Consider the following 24,283-nt stretch of genomic DNA (forward strand, 5'->3'; position numbering starts at 1 on the left):
AATTACTTCCATTTTAATAGTACTATTGTACGATTTTAATTTTTTTGAACAATGGGCAATGTACTACCTTTGTAATTAAAAGAATTTATAACATCCAATGTGGTGAAAGGAGGGTGTAAAGTCGGTGTAAAGTCATCTACTGCTGATGGGAATATAGTCTAGCACAGTCTTTCTAGAAAGTAATATGGCAACCTTAAACAGATTGAACCCTCTGACCCAGTGATTTTACTTTTGGGGATTTATCCTAGAAAATTATTGTAAATGCACATGAAAATGTGAGTACAAAGCAAGTCAGAGCACCTCTGTTAAAAATTTTCATTAACCTATTGGGTTTCTTTTTCCAATTAAAAATTGTAAAAATGTTTTAAGATTTTAAAAACTTATTTTTTTTCTTTAACAGTAGTTATAAAAGAACTATCTGCATAAAAGAAGTAAAAATCTTCCCTTCCACCAACCATTTCCACCTGCTCTGCACTCCCAGCTGACCCCCTAGCTTTCTTGCTTCCCTTCCTTTTTACTAGCTCCCTCCCTCCCTCTCAAGATAACCACTGATAACAGCTTCTTTTCTCAGTCTCAAGGGTTGAGAATCTGGTTTTGAATCCTCGATCTATCATAGATTTTATGTTCTTGGACCTGAGACCTACCTAAAAGGGTTCCTGAATTAAATGAGTTACTCCATGTAAAGTACTTAATTTATAACAGTGCCTGGCACATAAAACTGAAATCCCATTTTATTAACTCATCTTGCTCTACTAACACCAGTGCAAGAGAAGCTACAGGACAAGGAAGTATCGCCCCAAATAAGTGACAAATTAAATGTTATGCTTAGTTTCAAGCCAAAGAAAATGAAGAGGTTATAAACATTTCTTGAGCACTCATCCCATGCAAAACATTTTATATTGGGTAATTTAAGAAAAACAATAAACCACAAGTTGGCTCCTTACAATTTCAAGAACCTAAACTGAGCTGAGGTTATTTTTGTGATCATGTCTTAAATTCTACACATTACTGGGGTCAACAGCTAACACTCAGCATCTACTCTATGCCATTTTCTATCTCATCACCGACTGCTTTGCTCCATATAAATTATTAAATACAAAGGCCTCACTCGTTAATGAAAATGACTTTAAAAGACCCACCATTCATATGCCATCACAGTTCCTTGTAGGTACTCAAAATGCTTAGTGATGACCAGCTAACATATTAAGTACATCTACAAAACAGAGATTCACATCAGTTACAAGCTAGAGATACGTGCTAAGACCAATGTTTGACATTTTGAAATACTGCTTTAAAAAAAGGTAAAGAATATATCTATTAGCTAAACACACAGGCCAACAAGGGAAAAACAACGTAAGATGTAGGATTTAATTCTGCCTATTCCTGTCCAATTTTAACATGTAAGTTTCTATTAAGAATAGGAGGGCACTAGACCATTTTAAAGTGCTCAATAACCACATGTGGTTAATGGCTACCATATTGGAAGTTGCAAATATAGAACATTTCTATTGTCACAGTAAGTTCTACTAGACAGGGTTGTCAAGTCATTAGTTCTCTATCCCCTTGTAAAAAGCCCTGCACTGTTGCGGTCCATGTCATTCAGCTAAACCACTGCTTCTCAAACTTTAAGGTGAATACAAACCATTTGAGATTTTGTTAAAGTGGAAATTCCTATTTAGCAGGTCAGAGGGAGAAGTTGAAATTAGGCATTTCTAACAAACTCCCAGATGATGACAATTCTGCTGGCCCAAAGACTACGCTATCTTCTTCCCCTCCTTGTTGCTTACAGTTACAAATTCCCAGTCATTCTACCTCACCCACCCGACCTTCTTTAAAAAATCCAAGCAATACCTAGCCACTCAGTTCCTTGATCCTCAATGATGTCCACCAACTACCCAATCCCCATAATCGTACCTTATAATGACCTAAAATAGCTTTACCTCTGAAATCATTGTATCGCACTTTGGGACCATAAATGATTGCCTTCCCAAGTACTTTCATTCTCCTTGTTCTTCAACATTATCAGGACCTCCAGTCTATATTTCCTTCCTGTTTCTTTTTTCTTTTCCTGACTTCACTTTCCTAACTTAGATTTCTTTCTTATAAATATCCTAAACTCCCTTTTATCCCTTTACTTCTTTGTTGAACCTGCTTGGCAAAATCCCAATTCTGAATTAACCAACTAGCCACTTTCTCTATGCAATACCTAGGATCCTGAATTGCTGGAAGAAAGTCACACAACCTGACTGATGGCATCACTATATAAATTCATGGTTACCAACCTCAACTGGGCCCTCAATCCAGTCTGGAAACCTTACATATCTCTAGCAAACTTTCTCTCCTGGTCTTCACAACTATTCTTTCAAACTTCTGCTCACCTTCAACTTCCAATCCTCACAGGTCTCCACACATTCTCCCTCACAGAGAAAACAGACCAGAGAGGAATCACCTATTCTTCTTCCTTCTCTCCTATTACAGTGGAAATGTCCTCCTATTATGGGACAATTGTTCCCGCTTGTGCATTGAATCCTTCTTCCTGTACCTTCAATCTCTTCTTGCCTATCAGATCCTTTCTCGTAAGTATTAAATACCAATTAACCCCCACTTCCAAAAAAAGGCCAAGTGAAAGAAACCAATCTGATTCTAACTATATGACATCCTAGAAAAGGCAAAACTAAGAAGACAATAAAGATTCTCTCAAATTTAATACTTCAAAACACAGTTCATGTTATAACAAACTAACATGACAGACTGAATTTTATAATATTTATCATTTTAAGTATTAAAGTAAGTATTGAGCCATAGATGGCAAATGATTAAGAAATTGCCACAGGTATCAATTCCTCTTTGCTGAACAGATTGGTGCAGTGCAATTTTCAAACCAAAACAGTCCCTAAAATACAATCCTATAAACTCATCATAAATTACAATCATAAAGCACAACATATGTTTCCCATTAGAACGATGAAAGAATTGCAAGTTCTGCTTCTGAAAAAATACTCAATATCAAATAAATTCAAACTAGATGAATGCGATAAGTCAAAATTCAATACATATAAACTCTTTAATATTTTAATTTCTTCTTTAATACTTTTAAATTGTAAAATTATGCATCCGGTTCTACCATAAGTATAAACAAACTACATATATTATCAATAATACAAGGGCCCCCAATGTGCTACAAAAGTATACATGGAACTCAAAATTCAAATTCATTGTATTACAAATTTGAATTGTAGTAATCCTTCCAGTTACATTAAAAGAAAAGTCATCTTGAAAAGTATGAATTTAGGTCTTTCTCATTAATAAGTTTGTCAAAGCAAAAAGGTAGTTAAAATTATTCTACTTCACGTAGTCTGCAGTGCCTTCTCTCTACCACTAGATGGTACTATCAGCTTCAGAAATCTAGGGAATAAAAGGGGAGCAGTCTAAATTAATCATTGCTGCTATCCTCAAATATGTCCCACTATGTTCATATACTTGTGTTCATCAGGTCACAAATCTCAACTCTTGGCTTAAAATCTTAAAGAGAATCAAATAAACACACTGTTAAAATCTGAAGTAATAAAAGGTGGTAAAGCTTACTGTTAACCTTTCACAAAAGGTTTTTCAATTCAATTCTAAAATTAAATGAGGAAAAGATACTGATGAAAAACACTACAAAGGTTTATCAGTTGCACTCTAACACTTCAAAAACATTCTGTTCTTATTATTTATCCAACTGGTTTACCTTAAAGACAAGGTTTCTTTTCTTTCTTTCCTTCTTTTTTTTTTTTTTTTGCTAAAGACTGTACTCTCAACCTGCACTTTTAAAGTATTTGGATTAATCTGGAGTCCGAAGTATAAATACTATTTTGTATTATGAAACCAAGATCTGAGAGATCAAAAAGGGCCAAAAATTTTAATATGCTAACACTAATAATTAAGTCTTTTATAAAAGAAACAACTTCCTAAAACAATAGGCTTAAACCATTCTAATTGTAAGCAACAAAAGCTAACAAAAACTTTAAAGATCTTTAATCTAAATGGATAGAACAATCTCAGGTTAAATCTAAGCCTTTTTATATTACTAGTAAAAGTATCAAAACCACCTGTTTGAAAAGGTTTGAAACAAGTCAGAATTCAGTTTGAGAACTTTACCATACCTTCTAAACACCAGTACAACTTGGCTACCTATATATATAAACACTACTAACCTGGTTTTGTATAAATTTAAGTGGAAATGCACTATAATTTTAGGTTTATATTTTAAAATTGGTTTCCTTATGATCACGTCTGTATTTTTTTAAAAAGTACTACAATGTGAACAGAAATTTAACAGAAAGCCTGATGATCGCAAATAGTATTAGTATCGCCTATTCATATTTCTATATCTGACAGTAGCTCAATTAACTTTATAATCTACTAACACTTAAACACAGAAATCTATAACTACAAGCATCATTTCTCCCTAAAGATAAATACTGTCTTGATGAACTCTTTACAAGAACTTTGGGATAAAAGTTTTCTTAAAAATTCAGATCTTTTTTACTATCGTGAATTAGTTTATCCTAACGCTTTTATAATTCTTGGAAATGTATTCCATATTGAAATACATCTTATGGTAAAAATTAATATAGTATAATTCACTCATATTTTACACAAATTTCTTCTCAAAATTAAAATGTGGCTGAAAGACATACCTTCAGAGTTATGTGCAGTTTTCTTGTGTTTCCGGCAATAAACCCTATAAAAAATAATTTAAAATTATCAAGTAAACTGAACATATTTCTCTAAAAATGAGCACTATACATCATCTCATTCACAAGTTAGATTCCAAACATCTTATTAAACTTCCTATGCCATTTCTCTAAGCATTAAATTCTTTACCAAAAACACCCTTTATGATGATGCCGAAATGTTCTGAAATGGCGAACATTTTTACAAAAGCCCAAAGAAAGCATGACTGTTAAAAAAAATCTTAAAAGAGAAGTTGATAATTACATGTAAATTCCTTGTGAAGGTTTCTCTCGTATTTGAGCTTTATCGTGCAATGCACAGTGGTAGTGGTATGTCCTGTGACAGGTTTTCACATCACAACCAATTGTTGCTCCAGGACAATGACACAAAGAACACATCTACGGCAAAAACAATAAAAACTTATTAGTGTGTGATTTTGCTAAGGCAGTGATCTCAGGTTAGAGGCATATCAATCTCTGTCAAGGAAAACAAATTGGTTATTGAAAAGTTTTGTAACTAATTATGCTATTTTTCTTATGTTCTCACCAAGAAATAAGTCAAATAAAATTCTACTGGGGGTATTTTTCCCATGTTAAACAATGACAAAATTAATGAAATATTATTAATGTCTATTGTTTCACTGTGGTCAAGTGAAAATTTTAAATCCTGCAAATCAGAGATGTAAGCTGTATATAACTTACACTTCTTCACAAATCCAGACCTTCCTGGAAATGAGTAACTGGGGAAAATGCCTCATACCAGAAAAAGTATTTCCTCAGATTCTCACTGCTCAATGAGACTTTTTGGGAAAAAAAACCCTCACGTACTATTTGGGAACCTGGTAAAAATTGATTTTAAGTGAAGGAAGGAGAGAGGATAAAATAATTAAGTAATTTTCTAAATACCTCAAGCTCTAAAAATATTCTGTGATGTCAAGTTGATTGTGAAAATATGCTCATCCGTTTTAATTTAATCCATGTTACTTACCTCTTGCATTATGAATTCAGACAAATAGATAAAAGAATAGATTCTCCCAATACATTTTCGTATACCTTACCTTATGACTTTATTGAATAATTCCTATTGTTTAGCTCTTGATCTAAATTTAGGAAAAAAATCTTTTTAAAAAGCACATAACAACGACATTAACAATGGTTGTTAGCGGTTTTCATTAACATATCACAGTATACTGTGCTGAGTGGCCTTTTAATGAGGCTATCTCCTAAGCTTTAAATACCAGGACAAAATAAACTCACAATAAGGTAAATCTTAAAAACTGCTCATTTGTTTTTAGGTTGCTAGAGACCTCATTCTGAACTCTTCTCATTCCTCTTTAATTTTAACATAAAGAACATTTACCGTCCTAATTTTGGATTACTTGGCCCCTTAGCAATTTTTGTTGTACCAAGAGGCTAATATAAATTCCAATAAAATTTCTTATATTTCTCTAAGCAAGGGAACACTCAACCTCTGAGTCAAGTTATCATTCAAAAAATACTCATATAAAAGTCAAAACCAGAAACATTCTCAATACAGGTACTTCCAAGAAAAGATGAGGGCCAGTGTCCACTAATACTAGTGAAATACTCCACTTCCTTAAATAAATATAGAAACTTCAAAGTATTACTGTAAAAAGAAATACTATGCTAAATTATCAAGCCAGAAAAGCTATTAAATACTTATATGAGTGTTTTATAAATTGTTGAGAAGGTGGAACATTTGTACTGCAGCTTAATTATGAGGTTCTATTACTTTAGTAAATTGTATTTCTAATCAAAACACTAAGACTTATTATAGAAATTTTGGAAAACACAAAAGAACACAAAGAAAATTTAAAAATCACTCATACTCACCAAGGAGAGACGCCCTTACAGTGTTACAACGATTACGTGAAAGTATTTCCTGTGTAATTCTGTATGTACCATTTTACAACCGTTTTTTTAACTTAATAAATCGAACATTACCCCCACTTCATTAAAAACTCTACTGCAAGTAGTTCATCTTGAAATTACATCTAAAATGGGTTTGCATAGGTACATTTTGAAAAAAAAAAACTGAGTTCAATTAGCAAGCAAGAATGAACAGAGAGGTACTGTTGAAAATACTGTACTGGAAAAAATTCTCAACATGGGCAAAGAAACAGTGAGATGGGCACTCTCATATGTTGCTGGAATTTAGTACATGCTGTCTGCACAGCAACTTGCCTTATTTATCAAAGAGGTTTTAAAAAGTTTATATTCTCTGATCCAATAATTTTACTTCTATAAATTTAGTCTAAAAATTCAGGTTCAAACAATTCATATACAGTCATATGCACTGCAGAATTACTAAGAATAGCCTGAAATATAAAATTACCTATGGAAAACAACTAAAAAATGTTTAAACAAATTATAGTACACCCATATGTAGGAATATTCTATCACCACTCTTTTCAAATAAATTTTAATGGCATGGAAAAAAGTTTATGCATAATGTAAATGAAAAATGAAGCAGGATACAAAACTATGAATTATGATCCCAATTATAACATACACTCTTTGAAAACAGGTGAAAGTAAATACAGCAAAATGCTGAGTGCTTATCTCTGGGTGATTGGTTTTCTTTATAATTTCCTGTGTTTTCTGATTTTTCTACAATGGGCAAAAACACTTCTATATACAAAAATTGTTTAAAAACATTGGGAATACTCTAGCAAATGCTTTCAATACCCATCTCTCAGTTTATTGAAATTGGAAGAAAACAAAATATACAAAATGTATCAAAATTTGTTTTAGCTTGTTATAAATTTAAATCTGCCCCAAGTATGACCAGTTAACTACAACAATTGAGGACAGATAAATTTTTTGAGTGAGAAAATGCTTATTCTTAGTTTTGTCAGTTTCTCTCAAAGAAGACAGACACACCAATAAAAACGTTTTCAGAGAGTGGAAAATGCTTTCCAAGGTTAGGAGAGGAATTTTCTCAATTAGAATTTACAGGATCTATTTTATGCAGCATTCATATACAAGCAAGCAGAAGTACCTCTTCTGGTAAGGTAATAACAAAATAGCAAAAATTATTCATAATAAACTAAATATAAAATGTATTTCTTTTTTTAAACGGAATATAAAATTTAAATCAGCTTGTGTACCTATGAATGCAAAACAGGAACATAACTGTTATCTTTAAGTCTACTATGCTATATTCCAAGCCCTGAAATAATTATTTTTCCCTTATGGGACTTATGACATAGTATTCATTTGTGTTCTTACCATTTTATTCCCTATATGGCTAATTATCTTTATAAGTGTATAGATTTTACCTATCACTTGCTTCTAGATTTTTTTTGGAAGAATAACACTGTGCATTACAAAGTAATTGATTTTAAGCTTACTCTGTTATTGAAATTTTTAACACCTTATGGTATATTTTTTCTCATTCATGTTTATAACACCTGTAGGTTTAACAGAATCTTAACATATATCTTCAGGTATATCTAAAAATATTTAAACAGTCTGACCTATGATTTGGAAACGTGAAATTGAGAAGAACAATTCAGTTGAAGGGGCACAGAATGAAGAGAGGCAATATTTGAGGGAAAGGGTTAACACCATTAAGAAACAAGGTTGAGAATAAGGAAGAGATAAAAAGAAAAAAAAATTAAAGTTGAGAAACCAGATAGGTGGCTACTAGTTTTCTTTCTTCAAAAATGTTACGGAAGATAAAACAAAGGCCTTCTTTTGAAAAAAGTGGAATAAAAAAATGGGACTCCTAACAAAGCAAGGCAGCACTTCAGACCTGAGTAATGTTATCCTGTATTCCTCCTTATACAAACATTTGCCCTCCGATTTGTCACAGTCCTTACTGGGCCCTCAATAGAATGACTGTCAAAAAAAAAAGAGTCAGCTGCCATTTAACGTGATGTTTGCACTTGACCCATGGCTCTCTCAAATGAGGGAAAATTAAAGTTAACCTGACAGAAACATGTTTTCCAAGAACAATGGTGGACTCCTTCCCACTCCACCCTGCAGGAAAGGTCTGTCTCGCACATCAAATATTCTGTTGAGGGCTAATTTCCCGCCCCCAATACAGGTATAAATGTCAATTCTCAGCTTACCCTGCTTGTATCCTTGATTTAAATAGAGGTAAAAATTTCTTTGTTGATAATGATTTTTCTTTTATTTTTATTCCTCTATCCAGTTTGCTACCTAGTAGACCTAGTAAACCTCAATAATCAATTACTTCTTCCAAAATGGAGAATGGGAAAAAAGGCCCCATCCTACTATAGATGTTTGCATGTCATCTTTACAGTATGATTAGAAGCTATACTTTTTAAATAAAAACTACATGTATACTTAAGGTGTCAACAGGATGTGTGTGTGTGTGTGTGTGTGTGTGTGTGTGTGTGTGTACAGTGAAATGATTACTACAGTAGAGTTAATCAACACACCCATTTCTCTATACAGTTACCATTTTTTTGGTGCGTGGTGAGAGCATCAGAAATCTACTCTCAGCAAATTTCCAGTATTGAATACAGTATGATTAATCATAATCATCAAGCTGGACATCAGACCTCTAGACTTATTCACCCCACATAACTGCAACTTTGTGTCCTTTGACCAATATCTCCCTTCTTCTCCCACCTCCCCACCCCTGGTAACCACTCGTTCTGTTGTCTGTGAAGCTATACTATAGTAAAGTTAAGTTGAACAGAGTCTCCAGGAGCTGACCCACGGACGAAAGAGGAACTAAGTCATACTTGATAGGAAACAACAGGAACTGAAAGGACCATGACTTAGTTAAAGTCCTGTAGGAGCCAGAGGCTGGCTGAGACATACCTGCTCCTCAGTCAACTAGACCAGGACTGAAATTCAGTTTGCAAAAGGAAAAGTCTTAAGGAGTAAAAGGAAAAGTACTGCTTTCTCAGTAGCTACGGGGGAAGCTAAAGGGAAACTCAACTAAAACCACAGATACAAGATAAAACTAAAATGAGATGGGCAATTTCTACGATAGGCAGAAAGAGAAAATTCTTGAGGAAAAGCTGGAATCTGATGGCTAGATAGACCCATATGGAACCAAGGGAGGGAGGGCTCTCTTAAGACTTAGCTTTGCCCAGCTTAACTGCTGTGTAGACTATGCATGTCAGTAACTGACTACCAGTGTATAGATGTTAATTCTCACAGCCAAGTAGTTACTCAAGAGTACTCAAGATACCTGCCCCATGAAAACAGCTATGAATGTACTGAGAATGCAAAAGAGGACACAGGAAGATGCCATGTTCTTGAGTTGGTATGCAAAGAAAAAGTGCCCAAAGTACTTGGAGCTGGGAACAGGATACCTAGGATATTTTTGCAGGAGACTCAAGATAAAAAGTGAGAGCAGTTAACCTTACACTGGTGTTTGGGTTTTTTTGTTTGTTTGTTTGTTTGTTTTGGTGTATTGTTAATAAAAGCTGGACAATGCAGTTTGGGCAAGTTTTCAAAGCTGCCTAAAAAATGCTCCTAACTCCAGGCTCATTGCTTTACTTGTAGTAATACCTCACATATCCAACACAGTTAGAAAACAGACTGAGATTTGAATTTTCTCGTTAACTGACAGTTGTCCAATTTATTTGTTAAAAATTCCTAAAAACAATACTATTTCACGGGAGGGTGAAACATAAACTTAAAACTTTCTGGTTCATCATTATAGCTACTATTATATATATTGTTATATATATATATGTATATATATAACAATATATATGCATATATATGTATAGATGTATATGTAAATATACACACACATATATATGTATATATATAACATATATACATATAGTATTCTGAAGGTCTCATAAAAACACAAACTTAACAATATAATATTGTTAATAACAGTCTATATAATAATTAGGCCTAAAAGGAAAGCAATATTATGACAACATGGATGGCTGTTGAGATTATCATGCTAAGAAAAATGAGTCAGACAAAAAGTTGAGAACCATACAATGTCACTCATATATGTGATACAAAACTGAAAGCAACAAACAAGAGAGACTCAGGGACATGGACAACAATTTAGTGGTTACCAGAGGGAAGGGCGGGGAGTAGATAAGGGTAAAGGGGGTCAAATATATGGTGACAAAAGGAGATTTGACTTTGAGTGGTGAACACACAATGCAATATACAGATGATATATTATCAAATTGTATACTTGAAACCTATATAATTTTATTAACCAGTATCACCCTGATAAATTTAATTAAAAAAATAAAAGTTAGAAATAAAATCTGTCGTTGAAAATCAACAAAACTGATTAGCAACTTAAATTCCAGATGCTTCTAAAAAACAGAGCCAATAAAAAGTACTTGTTTTTACTAGAGTAACAGACTAAATCTAAGCAGTTACTGAATAAATCATTTCAGAAATCTTTGGAAGTTGGAGGACAATGAACTAAGCCTATCAAGTTCTTACTTAACCTCGTCTCTTGACCTTGCTCTGAATATCACATACTCCAACTCCATTCAACTTTATGAAGTTTCTTTTTCACCTTAAAGATTCACAGACTTTTTCTGAGTTCAGATCATTAGGTTTAGGCTCTTCTCAGGTGTAGGTCTTTTAGGCTGAGGGTACTTGAAACTGACAAGCTGCTTGCTCTATTCAATCTATGAAGAACGCCAAATACACACCTATGCTCGACTAAGTATCGAGACATCCCCCAAAACCAGACATAGATTATTTTTTATTATTGGCTTGGGTTCTCGAGAAGTAATTATATAATGAAATAAATGGAAAGTATTCCCAATTATGAAGAAGTATTAAATGAAGGCAAAGTAAAAAATATTTGAATTTTTAAAAAAATAACTGATTCGGTAATAGTCAAAGACCTGATTTTCTCTATCATTAGACTTGAAATTTCTGTTTGGCCTTACATTCATTCTCCTTAATCACCTCCAAAGTAAAGGAAAATCTATTTTAATATAACAGGCAAAATATCTGCGCACATTAAAATTAATCTGCATGCCATAATCTGAGTTTTAAAAAAAACTTACATTTATGTGAATACATTCATGATTCATGTACACTTAGTTACACAGATGACAATGAGGCCATCTTTGAGAAGAAAATTTACCTGTCTTCCCCCCGAAATACCCTAAGGTTGGGTCTTGCAAGCCCACCACCTGTTTTTGTAAATCAAGTTTTATTGGAAGACAGATATGCTCATTTTTTTTTGTGTATTGTTTGTGACTACAACTGAGACCATATGGCTGGCAAAGCCTTAAATATTTATTATCTGGTCCTTTACACAGTTTGCTGACCCCTCTAAGGCAACAGTCCATGACCAAGAGTGTTCATCAAAAATCACTTGGGAACCTTTTTCAAAAGATAACAGTCTGTAATCTCTTGTCCCCTCTTTCTGATTTCATAGTTTGTTAGGTACCACTGCTTGATTTGTAGCACTACTAGTCACCAAGCATCTTTTACTTCTTAGTATGCAGTAACCAATGCTAGTGTTCTATACACTGTGGGTGCTCCATTTTGTCCTTACTGAATGCTAAATGAGCCACACATTACTTTAAATAGCACTAGCATTTAATACTTACTTAATACTTTTGACCACTTCCTCTTCCTTGAAACTCTTTCCCCTTTGACTTCTACAGCATCAGTTTCCCAATGGAACACATTTCAAATGTCACTTCTGATGAAGCCTTCTGACGTCTCAAGTAAAATTAATTATGGTCCTCTTTCCCAGCATTCTTTTATATACTTCTAAAGCTAAACCATATTTACTCATGGTTGCACCCAAAGTGTTGCACCCACTGTGCTTGGTACAAAGTGGACACTCAATCAAGTATCTGATAAATGGACAGAAAGATGACTTCTAGACTCTAGAGGGAGGTCTAGATAAATATAATGCCTAAGGAAATAACAAAAATAACACTATACTGGGTGAATGAATGTTGGAGAAACAAAACCCCTCATGTTTGAGGCATACAAAGCTCTCCACCATCCTGAACAAATAACCAACGTGATTTTTCTCCCTAGATTTCTCTCCTTTCTATTCAAACCTATGAGCTGCAAACAATGCTAAACCACTGATTAACCAAAACAGGAATTTTATGCAATACCATTACTTTCCTGGTCAATTTACAACTAACCCATTATTAAGGCTTCACACTATTATCCAATTGAAGCTTTTCTCTCCTTCAAATTCAACCAACAATTAATGAGTGCCCACTTATTTATCAGAACACTACTGAGCACAAATGAGACGTCAAGCACTGTGCTGTTTTCCGTGTATTATCCCCATTTAGTCCTATGCTAGGCAAAGAGAATACAATCTCTACTCCCCCAGAGTTCACAATATGGTGAGGAAGAAAGGCTTGTGCACATGTAACAAAAACAATGCATACTGTGTTAAACTCTAGGACAGAGGTGAACACTGAGTAGGACTCAAAAACAGACAAAACTGAGAGGCAGCTAGGAGATGAGTAACATCAGTACCTATACAGCAGTAGGGACAAGTAAAGGATGATTGGGAAGCTGAGAGGAGTGGAAATGAGATAGGAATGGAAAAGTTGAGTTAAGAATGACTTCTGAAGGGCAGGCTGAGGCCTCTGGATATTATTTTGTATGCAGTAAGGAATCTGTAAAGGTTTTGAGACAGGGAATGACATTAGATTTTAAAAGTAGAGATCAAATAATTACCGGCAGTACATTGGAAGGATGGGAAGAGGAAGACTGGATATAGGGTGCCATTAAGAAAGAAAAGAAGGCAGACATCCCAGAAATAAAATCAAGTGACTGATGTGAAAGAAGGCAGAGTTGAAAATAAAGGATTAAGAAAATCAGATTTCAGGGTGGGAAGATAATGAATATTGGCTTAGACAGTTAAGTTTAAGATGCCTGCAGGACATCTATGTGTACCAGACAAATATGCTGTCATTATTATATTTCATTCCCCACAGTAACTACTACATAGCAATTATCTCCTAAAAAATCATGCATAGCCCTTTCCCACCTGCTCCTTTCCAAGTTGAAATTCCTATTTAATGTTTAAAGACCCTGTAATCATCCTCCTCTACTGAATTTTAATCTATTACCATTACTGCCAGTCTCAATGATCCATTCTAATATAGCTAACCTGTTTCCTGGACTCATCCTTTTTTTTAAAAAAAAAAAAAACCTTAAACCATCTCTAGGAAGCAGTCTTTAACTATCTAAATAGGCAAGACTCCTCCCACACAGAAGACTAAAAAAGTGTATATTATAAATTGTCATATAAGCAGATTCACGGCATACCCAATAACCAGACCATAAACTCTCAAAAATCGGACAATTTTCTCTTTGGGGGTACCAAGCAGTCCATTGGTACTGAGTAAATAACAAAGTAAAGACTATGTAGAATTGGTCTTTTTATTTTCAGAGGCTACAAAAATTTCTTGAGGGTAATAGAGGATCAGATTATTCATATATATAGATATATAGATACATACACACACGATTTTTATCCTAAAAACCAACAAGATGCTATTAACGGAACATATTAATGTGAGTCTGATTATGTCCTAAATTCAGTACTATGTCCATCTTTATTAGAAAACTACTAAGTTCTAATCATCACATTTTTTTTAAATGTGATCTTTGGTTGGGTAGCTTAAAAGGCAGTCTAGTATAACCTAGTGATTAAGAGTTGTGACTTTGCAGTTAACTGGTCCTGGATTCAGATTCCAGCTCTGCCATTTGCTAGCTATAAAACCACAGTCAGGTTATTTAACTTCTCTGAGCCTTATTCATTTCTCACTTTACAGATGAGGAAACTATCCTCCTAACTCACAGTATGATTATGAGGATTAAATAGGTATGTATTTAAAGTACTTATCCTAGTCTCTAGCATATATTAAGTGTTCAATAAATGTTAGCTATTTCTACTACTGAAAAAATTAGGAAAAATGTTCAGAGGATTTCTTAGGACATGTGAGTAAAATTTAGTTTGAAAAAGGGAATGTTTAGGAGAGACCTGAGGGTAGTCATGAAGTATATGTAAGAATTTTTCATTTTTAATAAGAAAGAAAAAAAACAAATACTTCCTTTAATGGAAAGACAAACCTAGAAATAAATGGCTTTAAATTAAGCAAGATATTTGAGTTATATAGAAGGGTACATTTCTCGACTCTGAAGAGTGTTATATAAAACTGGTACTGTTTCAGGTTGCTTGGGTAGAATCACAATTTCTTGATATATTTAAGAACAGGGCAGACAAAAATTTTACATTGGATGGTTTGTAGGTAGTCTTGCCTAGGTGTAATGAAGGTGAACTAAATGGCTTTCTGAACTTCTTCTGTGCTTAAGAGTCTGTGATGTGTCTGACACAGGTACCAATTATAACAGTAACTATCTGGTGTAGATATTCTTAATGATCTTACCACCAACTCCATCAAGAAAGAGTATGTTCATATACCCCTGTGAAGTGTTTCCTTAAACAAAATAAAAACAGCGATAACTCATAATTTTACTTGTAAACTTGCATTTCTTGATTAGATGGCTGGAGAATAAGAGTAGGTGGTACAGATGTGGTGTCACCATATGGCTTCAATGGGAACTGGAAACCATTCTGGAAAAATATATATTTTTGCAGGCTTAACTGCAAATACGGTCTCAAATTACAAAAACCTTAGTACTCCAGCAGATTTTACCTGTCCTACCTTGGTACTCTATACTCAAAGGTGATGTGAAAGAGATGAATACGTTCAGGTGAAATAGCTTTCCTCCTCCGGTCCTTGCGGCTGACATGAAAACCTTGGAAAATTGCCTAAGGCAGCAAGAACATAGAAACCTCAGACCTGTTCCTCCCGCTCTACTGCAACCTCCCACCATCTCAAGACTGACCCATCTGGACACCTATACACTTTCACCTCAAGCACCAGCCTTTTCTCTCTGTATTTTTCTTTGGGGTGAGTGAACACCTCTGGAGCCAATTCCAGGTACAGACTGGAACCTGTCTTGAAAGCACACAGGGACCAGCACTCCTGTTTTTGATTATTTTCAGTGGGTATTCATTCATGATCTACTTTTCACCTAGGAATCTTGATAAACAAGAGCCAGGGCAAATAGGCTCACAGGATAAAATGCTTTGAAAAGTCAATTAGGGAAGCTAATAATCTGGTTTATATGTAGTTTATCTTCTTACATGAAGCTCTTCACTTTTTTCTCCCTTCCTATTTTATTTATGGCCCTTTTATTGCTTAAACCAATCTACACAGGAAAAAGTAAAGAAGAAAACTAAAGTCTGGAATTTTGGTTACTTGATAGTATCTGATGTAAAAATGATATAATGGAAAGAGCAAAACTAATTGCCAAAGGGAGACTTAAAAATTACTACAAAGTTAAATATATAAATGCTACTCTAGTCCTATCTCCTATGTAATTTATTTAAATTCTGGCATTTGGGGAGAAGGAAAAGGAGAAAATTATATACCCAGGCTCAAAAGTTCTGTCCTTCTGCCACTATTCTTCAATGCCAGATGCCCACTGCCTCAAAATGGCTTCAAAACACCTTTCCTAAGGCAACTCTGTATCTTCTATAGCAGTTTTTAGTCATGAAACATAACTGTTTAGTAAGCAATGATACAGCATTATCTCTTTACTACTGGCAAAAAGACAAATAAGTTAATGACTTGTCTAAAGTTATATAACATATCAATGGCAGAGTTATTAAAAAAAACAGGCATCATGACTTCCCAGTCCAGCATGCTTTTCATTTGCCTACAATAATATTAGCAGCATCTTACTATTATTTACAAATAAAAACTCCAATGGTGGCTACCATTTATCAAGTCCTAACCACATGCCAGGCTCTGTGCTCACAATATCCTTGTGAGGCAAGTACTGTCATTAGCTCTTTTAGGCAGGTGAAGAAAACATGGTATAGAGAAGTGAATAATTTTTCCAGGATCACCCAGCTAGTAAGTGACAAAGCCAAGATTCAAATCCAAGTCTGTTACTATAGTTTGTGGTCTTCAACCTCCAATACTGTTCCACTCCCTAGATCAAGGAACAAATTGTTATGTGTAACTCACTACACTTAAGGGAGAAAACTCCCTACACGGTCCCATTAAAATTAATCAAAAAAAAAATTATAATAGTGAAACTTGTACAAAGTTCTGATGCTTTCTTCACAAACAGTCCAAATAAATTAAATCTCCATTGAATTTAGCATACTGCCAGATGTACACTGCTGCTTCATGTAAAATAAGGCACTGCATTTATTAATAATATTGTAACATTAGGGACCAAACTGCTCTTGTTCTGACTAGAGCAGCCATGTCAAGTGACAAAAATGCTAACAAGTCAGGATGTAGAAGTATTTCCCAGGCATATTCATAGTGCCAAGGAATAAATAACAGAGTAATAAGGCTTACAGAACAACCACTTTCAAGTAAGTAGTATTCTTCCTTTGTATCTGAATTTATTTTTAAGGATGAGGAAATAAAAACATGTTTTTCTGGTTCTCAAAAATCAGCAAGCCACAGTAACATGAAGAAATCTAAAGCCCCATTTAAATAAATAAAAACCGCATTAAAAAATAGAGTGTTGTATTGCTATCTACAGTTTTGGGGGTGGGGAAGATAAACATTTTCATAGTGAAGGTCTCATTACAACAAAAACAATCTGACCTCTGAATTCACATGATTCTAGGATTTGAGACTATCTAAAGTAAATCTTAAATGCTATCTTGAACTTCTTCATATTGCTTTTTTCCCCTTAATACTAGAAGACTACTTAACAAAACAGATTATTCCTGATCATCAAAATGATAGCTCCCTTCTTCCCATCAGATTCTTTGTGACATATGAGATTACTCAGTGCCTAAGAACATAGATATATGTTCTGCCAAACCCATCTTTCAATGAAACACTTCATAGTGAAGCTACTGGGGGTACGTTTACAGATATAATTTCAATAAGGAGTTCACAGAAGAAAAATAACCAAATGAAAAGAAACTGTTTCAATGTAAACCATAATGTATCATAAATACCAACTGAGATGACACTACTTTTCCAGTAGAGCAATATAGTGTTCTTGCCAATCTGGTTACTGGTAGTGAAGACAGCTATAGGAACAGTACTCTAGCATAGGTTCAGAAAAACTAAAATTCACCAAGTTATCCAAAATCATAAATGCTTTGTTATATAGCTGAACCACAGTAAAATACTTTGTTCAGCGACTGCTAACATTTCCTGATGAAAGGGTACTGTCATCTTCATTTGTAATGACAATTACTTTATAATGAAAGATGAAAACACATCAGAATTTAATTATGAAAATATACTTAAATGAAGACTTTAACACATGATACATTCAAATTAAGTAAATTGCTTGTTTTCTAAGTCAACACAGCCTCCAAGCTTTTAATTATTTTTTTGAAAAGAAAAATTTTGAATAATATAAATATTGACTCACTCCTTTTTTGCATTTGTTATTTTTTAATTAAATGTATTGGGGTGACACTGGTTAATAATATGTAGTTTCAAGTGATTCACTCCTTTTATCTAAGTGAAACTCAGACGTGGAATTTGCTGGGGTTTTTTTGGGGGGAGGAAAGACTGCAATTTAAAATTATACTCAGTTAATAATGCAATATACTCTAAAATAAGCAACTTCTTCCTTAATGAGCTTAAAATAAGTGTTATTCTCAAGAGGCAGAAATACCAACTTACCAGCTTCATGCCTCTTTTAATTTCCTTTTGGACATCTTCAATAGAAAATCCACCAAGACTTTCGTTATCAGAGTGTGATGATACCAAAGCAGATGAAAAGAGCTATAAATTACATTTAAAAAAAAATTAAGGTTCATATACAAATTACAGTGAAACAGTGAATACGATGTTACATTTAAAAGGAAATATTCTTGTAAAAACTGTATATATAGTATTAGTGAAAAAACATTTCTTAAAAATTTTACTTTAGTTTTTGTTTTTGTTTTTGTTTAGTACTCGGGACTATTCATTGTCAGATTCTCAAGGTTTCAGGTCTCTCGGTTGCTGCAAGTATACTTACCATGCACTTATGGTGTGCTGCCACCTTCTGGTTTTCAGATATTAGTAACTGTCCACATTCCTTGTCTCTATTTGACTTACAAAAGCCACATTTGCGCTGTCTTGTAGGCCCTTTTTTCTGTTCAACTGAGCTTGACATGATTTTTAAATTGCCTTTAGAATGCCACTTTAGGCCTCAAGAAATGCTACAGAGAATAAGAAGGGCAACAAAATGGTTAATTTCATTTAAAATCAGTTTACATAGTCATGTAAGTTGTTTAATATCTGACTCAAGTTTTAATATATGCATTTTAAAATGCCTTTAGTATATACAAATTAATATTAAAACGTAAGATGCCTCCATAATTAAAAAATATTTATTTATGTATAAATGTAACTTAACAAAGTAATTGGGAAAATCAAACTGCTCCCAAATTAGGGGATATGTGAAATAATTAGAACTATTTCTGCATGGATAAGTAAAAAATGTATAATGAGTGATTTAAAATCATCTGCTGACATAATTAATGCAAAATAGCTTTCATGTATAGCTAGGTACCCCTTCAAGGAGACAAAGAATTATATATCCAAGAGAAGGCCAAAAACTACTAAGAGAACCACACAATATTCGGAATGAACAGAATTCTATAACTGCCCAATTCCTTAAAGTTCACATATTAATAAACCAAAAAAAAAAAAAGTGAATTACTTAACCATGACTTTGAAATACTTATTTTAAAACTTGAATTATTTTCAAGTTAAAAAAAATCACATATATGTCTTAAATATATTTTGCTACTGTATGCTATTTTCAAGTAAAGAAAAAATTAGACTTTAGGAACCAATTATTTATAAAAACAACAGTATTATCTGACTCTGAGATTTACTCAAAAAGTCTGCTTATTAAAGTTACAAACTGATAGTGGTGTTCTAAATACAGTAACTTTCATATTTAAATTGCAATACTGTATAAAAGAAGGAAAACTGCTCTGAATGAGACTTAAATTAAGTCAAACTATAATTATAGGTAAAATAGTCAAACAAAAAAAAAGGAAGAAAAACTCTAACATGGAAGATTTCGGATTTAGATCATCGATCTCAACACAGATTCTAAAGAAGTATCTAAACAAATGTAAAATCAGTTATTTGATTTGTGCAGTTTTTCCACATCAACTGAACTAAGTAATTCAGGACCCAGGCTGCCACAACACACATTGCAATGAATAAAATCTCAAATTTCTGTCTTAAAAATTACTAAATTCTTTCAATTTTTCTATACATTTGAACATTTTATAATACTATTTTGAAAAAAAAAATGAACATACTAACACTACATTGTAGCTTTCTGAGACTCACTTGTTCACCAACAAGAACAGTAGCAACTGGATGCCAGCAAGGTGGTAGATACAATTAAGCACTTTACAATATAAAAATGCAGATACTTAATTAAAATTTAACGTGAAGTCATAAAGAAACAAACAGGTCTCATCAATTTATATTTAGGTTTTTCTTTTAAACCAAAGTTCAAAGGCCCTGACAATCTCTGCATTAATGGATTTAACAAACTCTTAAAGCTATATGCAATTTTAAATACCCCAGTCTTCCAAATGGCATCCAATACTTTACAATAGTACTGTACTCACAGTACTGGCTATAAACCGAGAAACTGATTGAAAACAGGCATCAAATACTTTTAGGATTAAAGAAAAAAAAAGGACATAACAGAGAAACAAAAGAAACAAAAGGGGAAGTATGTTTGCATTTGCTTAGGCAAATGCATTCAGATGCTTTATCAAGAATATAGCTGCCAAAATCTTAAGAATTAACTATGCAAAACACTAAAATTCACAAATAGCACCAAATTTTGCTATCTGAGTTCTAAATTAGCTTTCTTTACTACTATGCAATAGCAGGCACTATGAAACCACTGTAATATAATGAGTATTTCTCCCGGTCATCCCTGGCCAGTTGAAAGGATAACACGTTATGAATTTAATCTGTATAGACAGACATCTTTAATGTGTAATTTCTCTATACCATGCTAGCTAGCATAGACTATAAAACTGGCTTAAGATAAAGAATATCACTCGAGTGGAAAATCACTTTTTATTCTTGAAATTAATTCTGAAAATTGTACCCCCTAAATTTTATCCATATTTAATTCTGCCTCTTTCAATCTATAAAAAGGTAAATTTCTCATCCTAATTTTGTGAACCTACTTTTATAGCTATCAAAGACCCCAAAATTCAAAAGAGAAAAAAGGTACACTTTATTTTGCATTCAAAAATATTTTAGTGTATGTTTTCTGTAATCAATTTAAGTATAATTTGTAAAGTGAAGAGGAACACACAAAAAAGTGCACCAAATCAATTAAAAAACTTTCCCCAATGTGCAATGACTAAATGGATTTTTCCACTAAAATTCAAATAATGCATCTGCGCATATCTTACTAATTTTTTTTACAGCCTCCTTGTAAAACATCAAATGGAGAACATCATGGAAACAATGAGTCCTAGCAAAAATGTCTTTATCATAAAAATACAGATTTTTATCAAATGCTGTCACATTTGTGGTTTCTAGTTAAGGAAAATAAGGGCATTCCAAGGACCAATATCAAGGGGTTCATAAAAATCCACGCAGCTGTATGGCATTTTAATTTCAGTCTAAAAGGTTTTTCAAGGCATGCAGATATCAAAGTTTGATGCTTTCACCCAACGATGAAACCTTTTCCTTAAAAGAAACATAACATTATAATGTTATAAAGCAGAAATAAAGAGGCAAGATTACACCGTGAAAAACATAACTTAAATGTCTGAAAAAATATAAAAGCCCGATTAGTTAAGCTGAAGCAATCAATGCGTTTCTGATTTTCCAAGATGCTGTGAAGCACCAAGAAAGAAATAACCTGAATATCAAGGAGAGCGTCCAAGAGCCAACTCGAGAGCTCATTCAATGTCTGGTATCTGAAAGACCATTTTCACAGAAAAACAAAACAAAACAAAAACTGCAGTTTCGGAAGATTAAACAATTCCACACGCAAGCAAGTTGAAATATACAGATCAAAATATATAAACGTGATCCTCAAAGAAGCAGTATTTATGTCAGGAGTTACAGTGGAGATAAATAAACGAATAAGAGAAGATGAACCGGAAGGGCACCTGAATTTGGCTGCACAATATTACATGCTTCGCACTGCTTTTTGCGGTTATTCAAAAGGAAACTGAAGGAATTTTCCAGTTGTTTCAAACCCAAGGGTAGAGAAAGAATTTGGTCTGTATGAATAAGACCTGATATTAAGTCGTAAGCCAATGAAAAGGTTTTTCAATTACTAAAGGATTTTTCAACTTCCACGCAGAATATGGAAACGAACAAATTTCAAAAGAATGCCGTGCTGTTCGTCCATATAATAAAGGATGGTACACATAACGTACCAGATCCTCTCCGTTATTTATTCAATACACACTAGACTCCAAGATCTCCCTCTAACCTAGCGCTAGATAAACTCGCAAAACTATCTTCTTATAAAACACTTTAGCAGGTTCCTTTCGGTTGTAAAGTCAGGGTCCCCTAATTGTCCTTTTTCAATCTTCCCAAATCCAGTTAAATATCATCCTACCACTTTCTTTAACCCTCCTGCCCTCGGAGTTCGCCCTCTAAGTCTCCGTTTCATATCTCAGTTTCACCCCTAATTGCCCCCACCCTGGAGTTTTTCCTCTTTCCGTAAGGCTAACCCTCTTGCCATCCTAACAATTCTTTCTCTTACTCTTCCCAAACTGGGAGTCTCCCTCCTTCCCAAATATGTCCTAAGCAACAGCAAAGACTAAAAATTCCCAGTATTTTTTCCTCCCTAATGTTGCGCCCCCTCCCCTGAAGTCGAGGCTTAAGCCTAACCTCTCCCTTAGCTCCTCCAAAGCACTTCTCAGCAGCCTCTTCGCCAAGCGCCTTCAATGAGCGGCGCTTCTAGGGTCCCTGACAATAAAGAGAGACCACCAAGAGTCCCCCTTAACAACGGGCAGGGGCGGCGGCCTGGCCACCGCCATCCTCCTTGTCTTCTCCCGCTGGGCAGAGAATGGGGGGCCCCAGGGTACCGAGGGGACTCACCGGCGGGGCCCAGAGGCGAACGGCAGAGGAGAAGCGCCAATGAGGGTTAAGAGAAAGAAGTCGGTCTCGGTTCTCCGGCAGCGCCTGAGAGCGGGGCTCTGTCGCCGGAGGTTGTTTCCTTTCATTCGAGGAGACGGGCTCGCGGAGCGCCCTTACGTCGCCCCCCTCGCACGCAGCAACTCACAGAGCGTTAATACGTCCTGAGCGTGCCGCGGGCCATGATTGGCTGCAGAGACCGGGCAGCCGAAGCCGCAGAGCCACAGCGCATGTGCATAGGCTGCCCCAGTACGGATCCGGGCGACAGGCCCCGCCTCCTGCTCGCGCGCGTACCTTCTATTCTCCGGTCCGCCGCTCAGCCAAGTGTTTGGGGGCAGGATCCTACGAGATAGAGAAAGAGATTCAAAGATATCGCTGTGGGTTGGGTGGAGAAGCAGGGTTGGAACTAGAAACCGTTGGATAGGGGCCCTGGGTAACCAGTTTTCGACAGTGATTCATATGGGTAGGCCTTATCCCTTACACTTGTTCACCCAGGCCTTATCCATTATTTCATTGTATTCTCGTGGCATCCCTTTGAGGTTCTCCGTTCTCTCATTTTACTTCCAGGAAAGACTGAGAAGCTCGTAGTGGAGTCAGCCTGCCTGGATTTCAATCCTTGCACAAATCCTTTTAATCTCTCTACCTTATTTTTTTTTTTAAACGGGGGTAAAAGTAGTATCTAACAGGTTTATTGTGAGGAAGCAATGAGATATAATGCAAGTAAAGCGTGTATTCGCGTCCCTGGCATATAACAGGCCCTCTGTAACTGCTGAGATTATCATAATCAGAAAAGATAAATGATTTCCTTTATAATTCACACAGGTAAACCAGACACCTAAGAGCACTTTCCTCTTGGATGTGTAGAGCCAGAATGCTTGGGTTTAAATCCAAGCCCCCCACTTCTAGCTCTATGACCTTGAGCACGGTAGATTACCTCTCTGTTCCTCAGTTTCAACATGTCCAAATGGAGATCACAGTGGTATCCATCTCCTAAGGTTAAGAGAAATGAGTTAATATATGTAAATTATATAGCATAATGCCTGGGCATTATAGTATGCCCAAGACTGCAAGCTAGCGGTTTAAGGTGGGGTAGGGGGAAGCCCTAATAAAGCAATGAAAATTTAAAGATGCCCTTCAAGTAGCTATTTTTCCTGTAAAGGGGTGGGGGGAGGGCGGTAAATTTCCATTGTTTTGATCCAATGCTGTTTCTTTCTTTATATTTTCCCCTGCAATGTCAACCTTGAATTGTAATCCTCAAGAAAACAGTAACCATGTTGATGTAACATTGTATCGCATACAAACAGGTACCTAATAAGGGTGGACAAAGGAGTCATTTAGCTGCAGGGGACCCTTAGCCCTTTCACTCAGGCCCTGAAAGGGAGAGAGGCTGGAGATTTACATAAGATCCAGAATGTGTATTCCAAACATTTA

The 24,283-nt window shown here is 34.8% G+C and overlaps 1 protein-coding gene across 3 annotated transcripts in view; it reads right to left on the reverse strand.

Moving 5' to 3' along the window:
- Positions 1–22,988, reverse strand: part of PHF6 (PHD finger protein 6) — a 42,408-nt gene extending 19,420 nt beyond the window's left edge. For 2 of the 3 annotated variants that reach the window (XM_023525270.1, XM_011383859.2), the window contains exons 1-5: positions 22,817–22,988; positions 18,738–18,921; positions 18,398–18,499; positions 4,984–5,117; positions 4,683–4,726 (exon numbers count right to left, since the gene is read on the reverse strand). In XM_023525270.1, the coding sequence (XP_023381038.1) occupies positions 4,683–4,726; positions 4,984–5,117; positions 18,398–18,499; positions 18,738–18,875 (418 nt within the window). In that variant the 5' untranslated portion in view covers positions 18,876–18,921; positions 22,817–22,988. The remainder of the gene's footprint in view (positions 1–4,682; positions 4,727–4,983; positions 5,118–18,397; positions 18,500–18,737; positions 18,922–22,816) is intronic. The other variant, XM_011383861.2, reaches the window with a different exon arrangement.
- Between the last annotated feature and the right edge of the window lie 1,295 nt (positions 22,989–24,283).

This window comes from Pteropus vampyrus, unplaced genomic scaffold, assembly GCF_000151845.1.
Source record: "Pteropus vampyrus isolate Shadow unplaced genomic scaffold, Pvam_2.0 Scaffold548, whole genome shotgun sequence".
Lineage (NCBI taxonomy): Eukaryota > Metazoa > Chordata > Mammalia > Chiroptera > Pteropodidae > Pteropus > Pteropus vampyrus.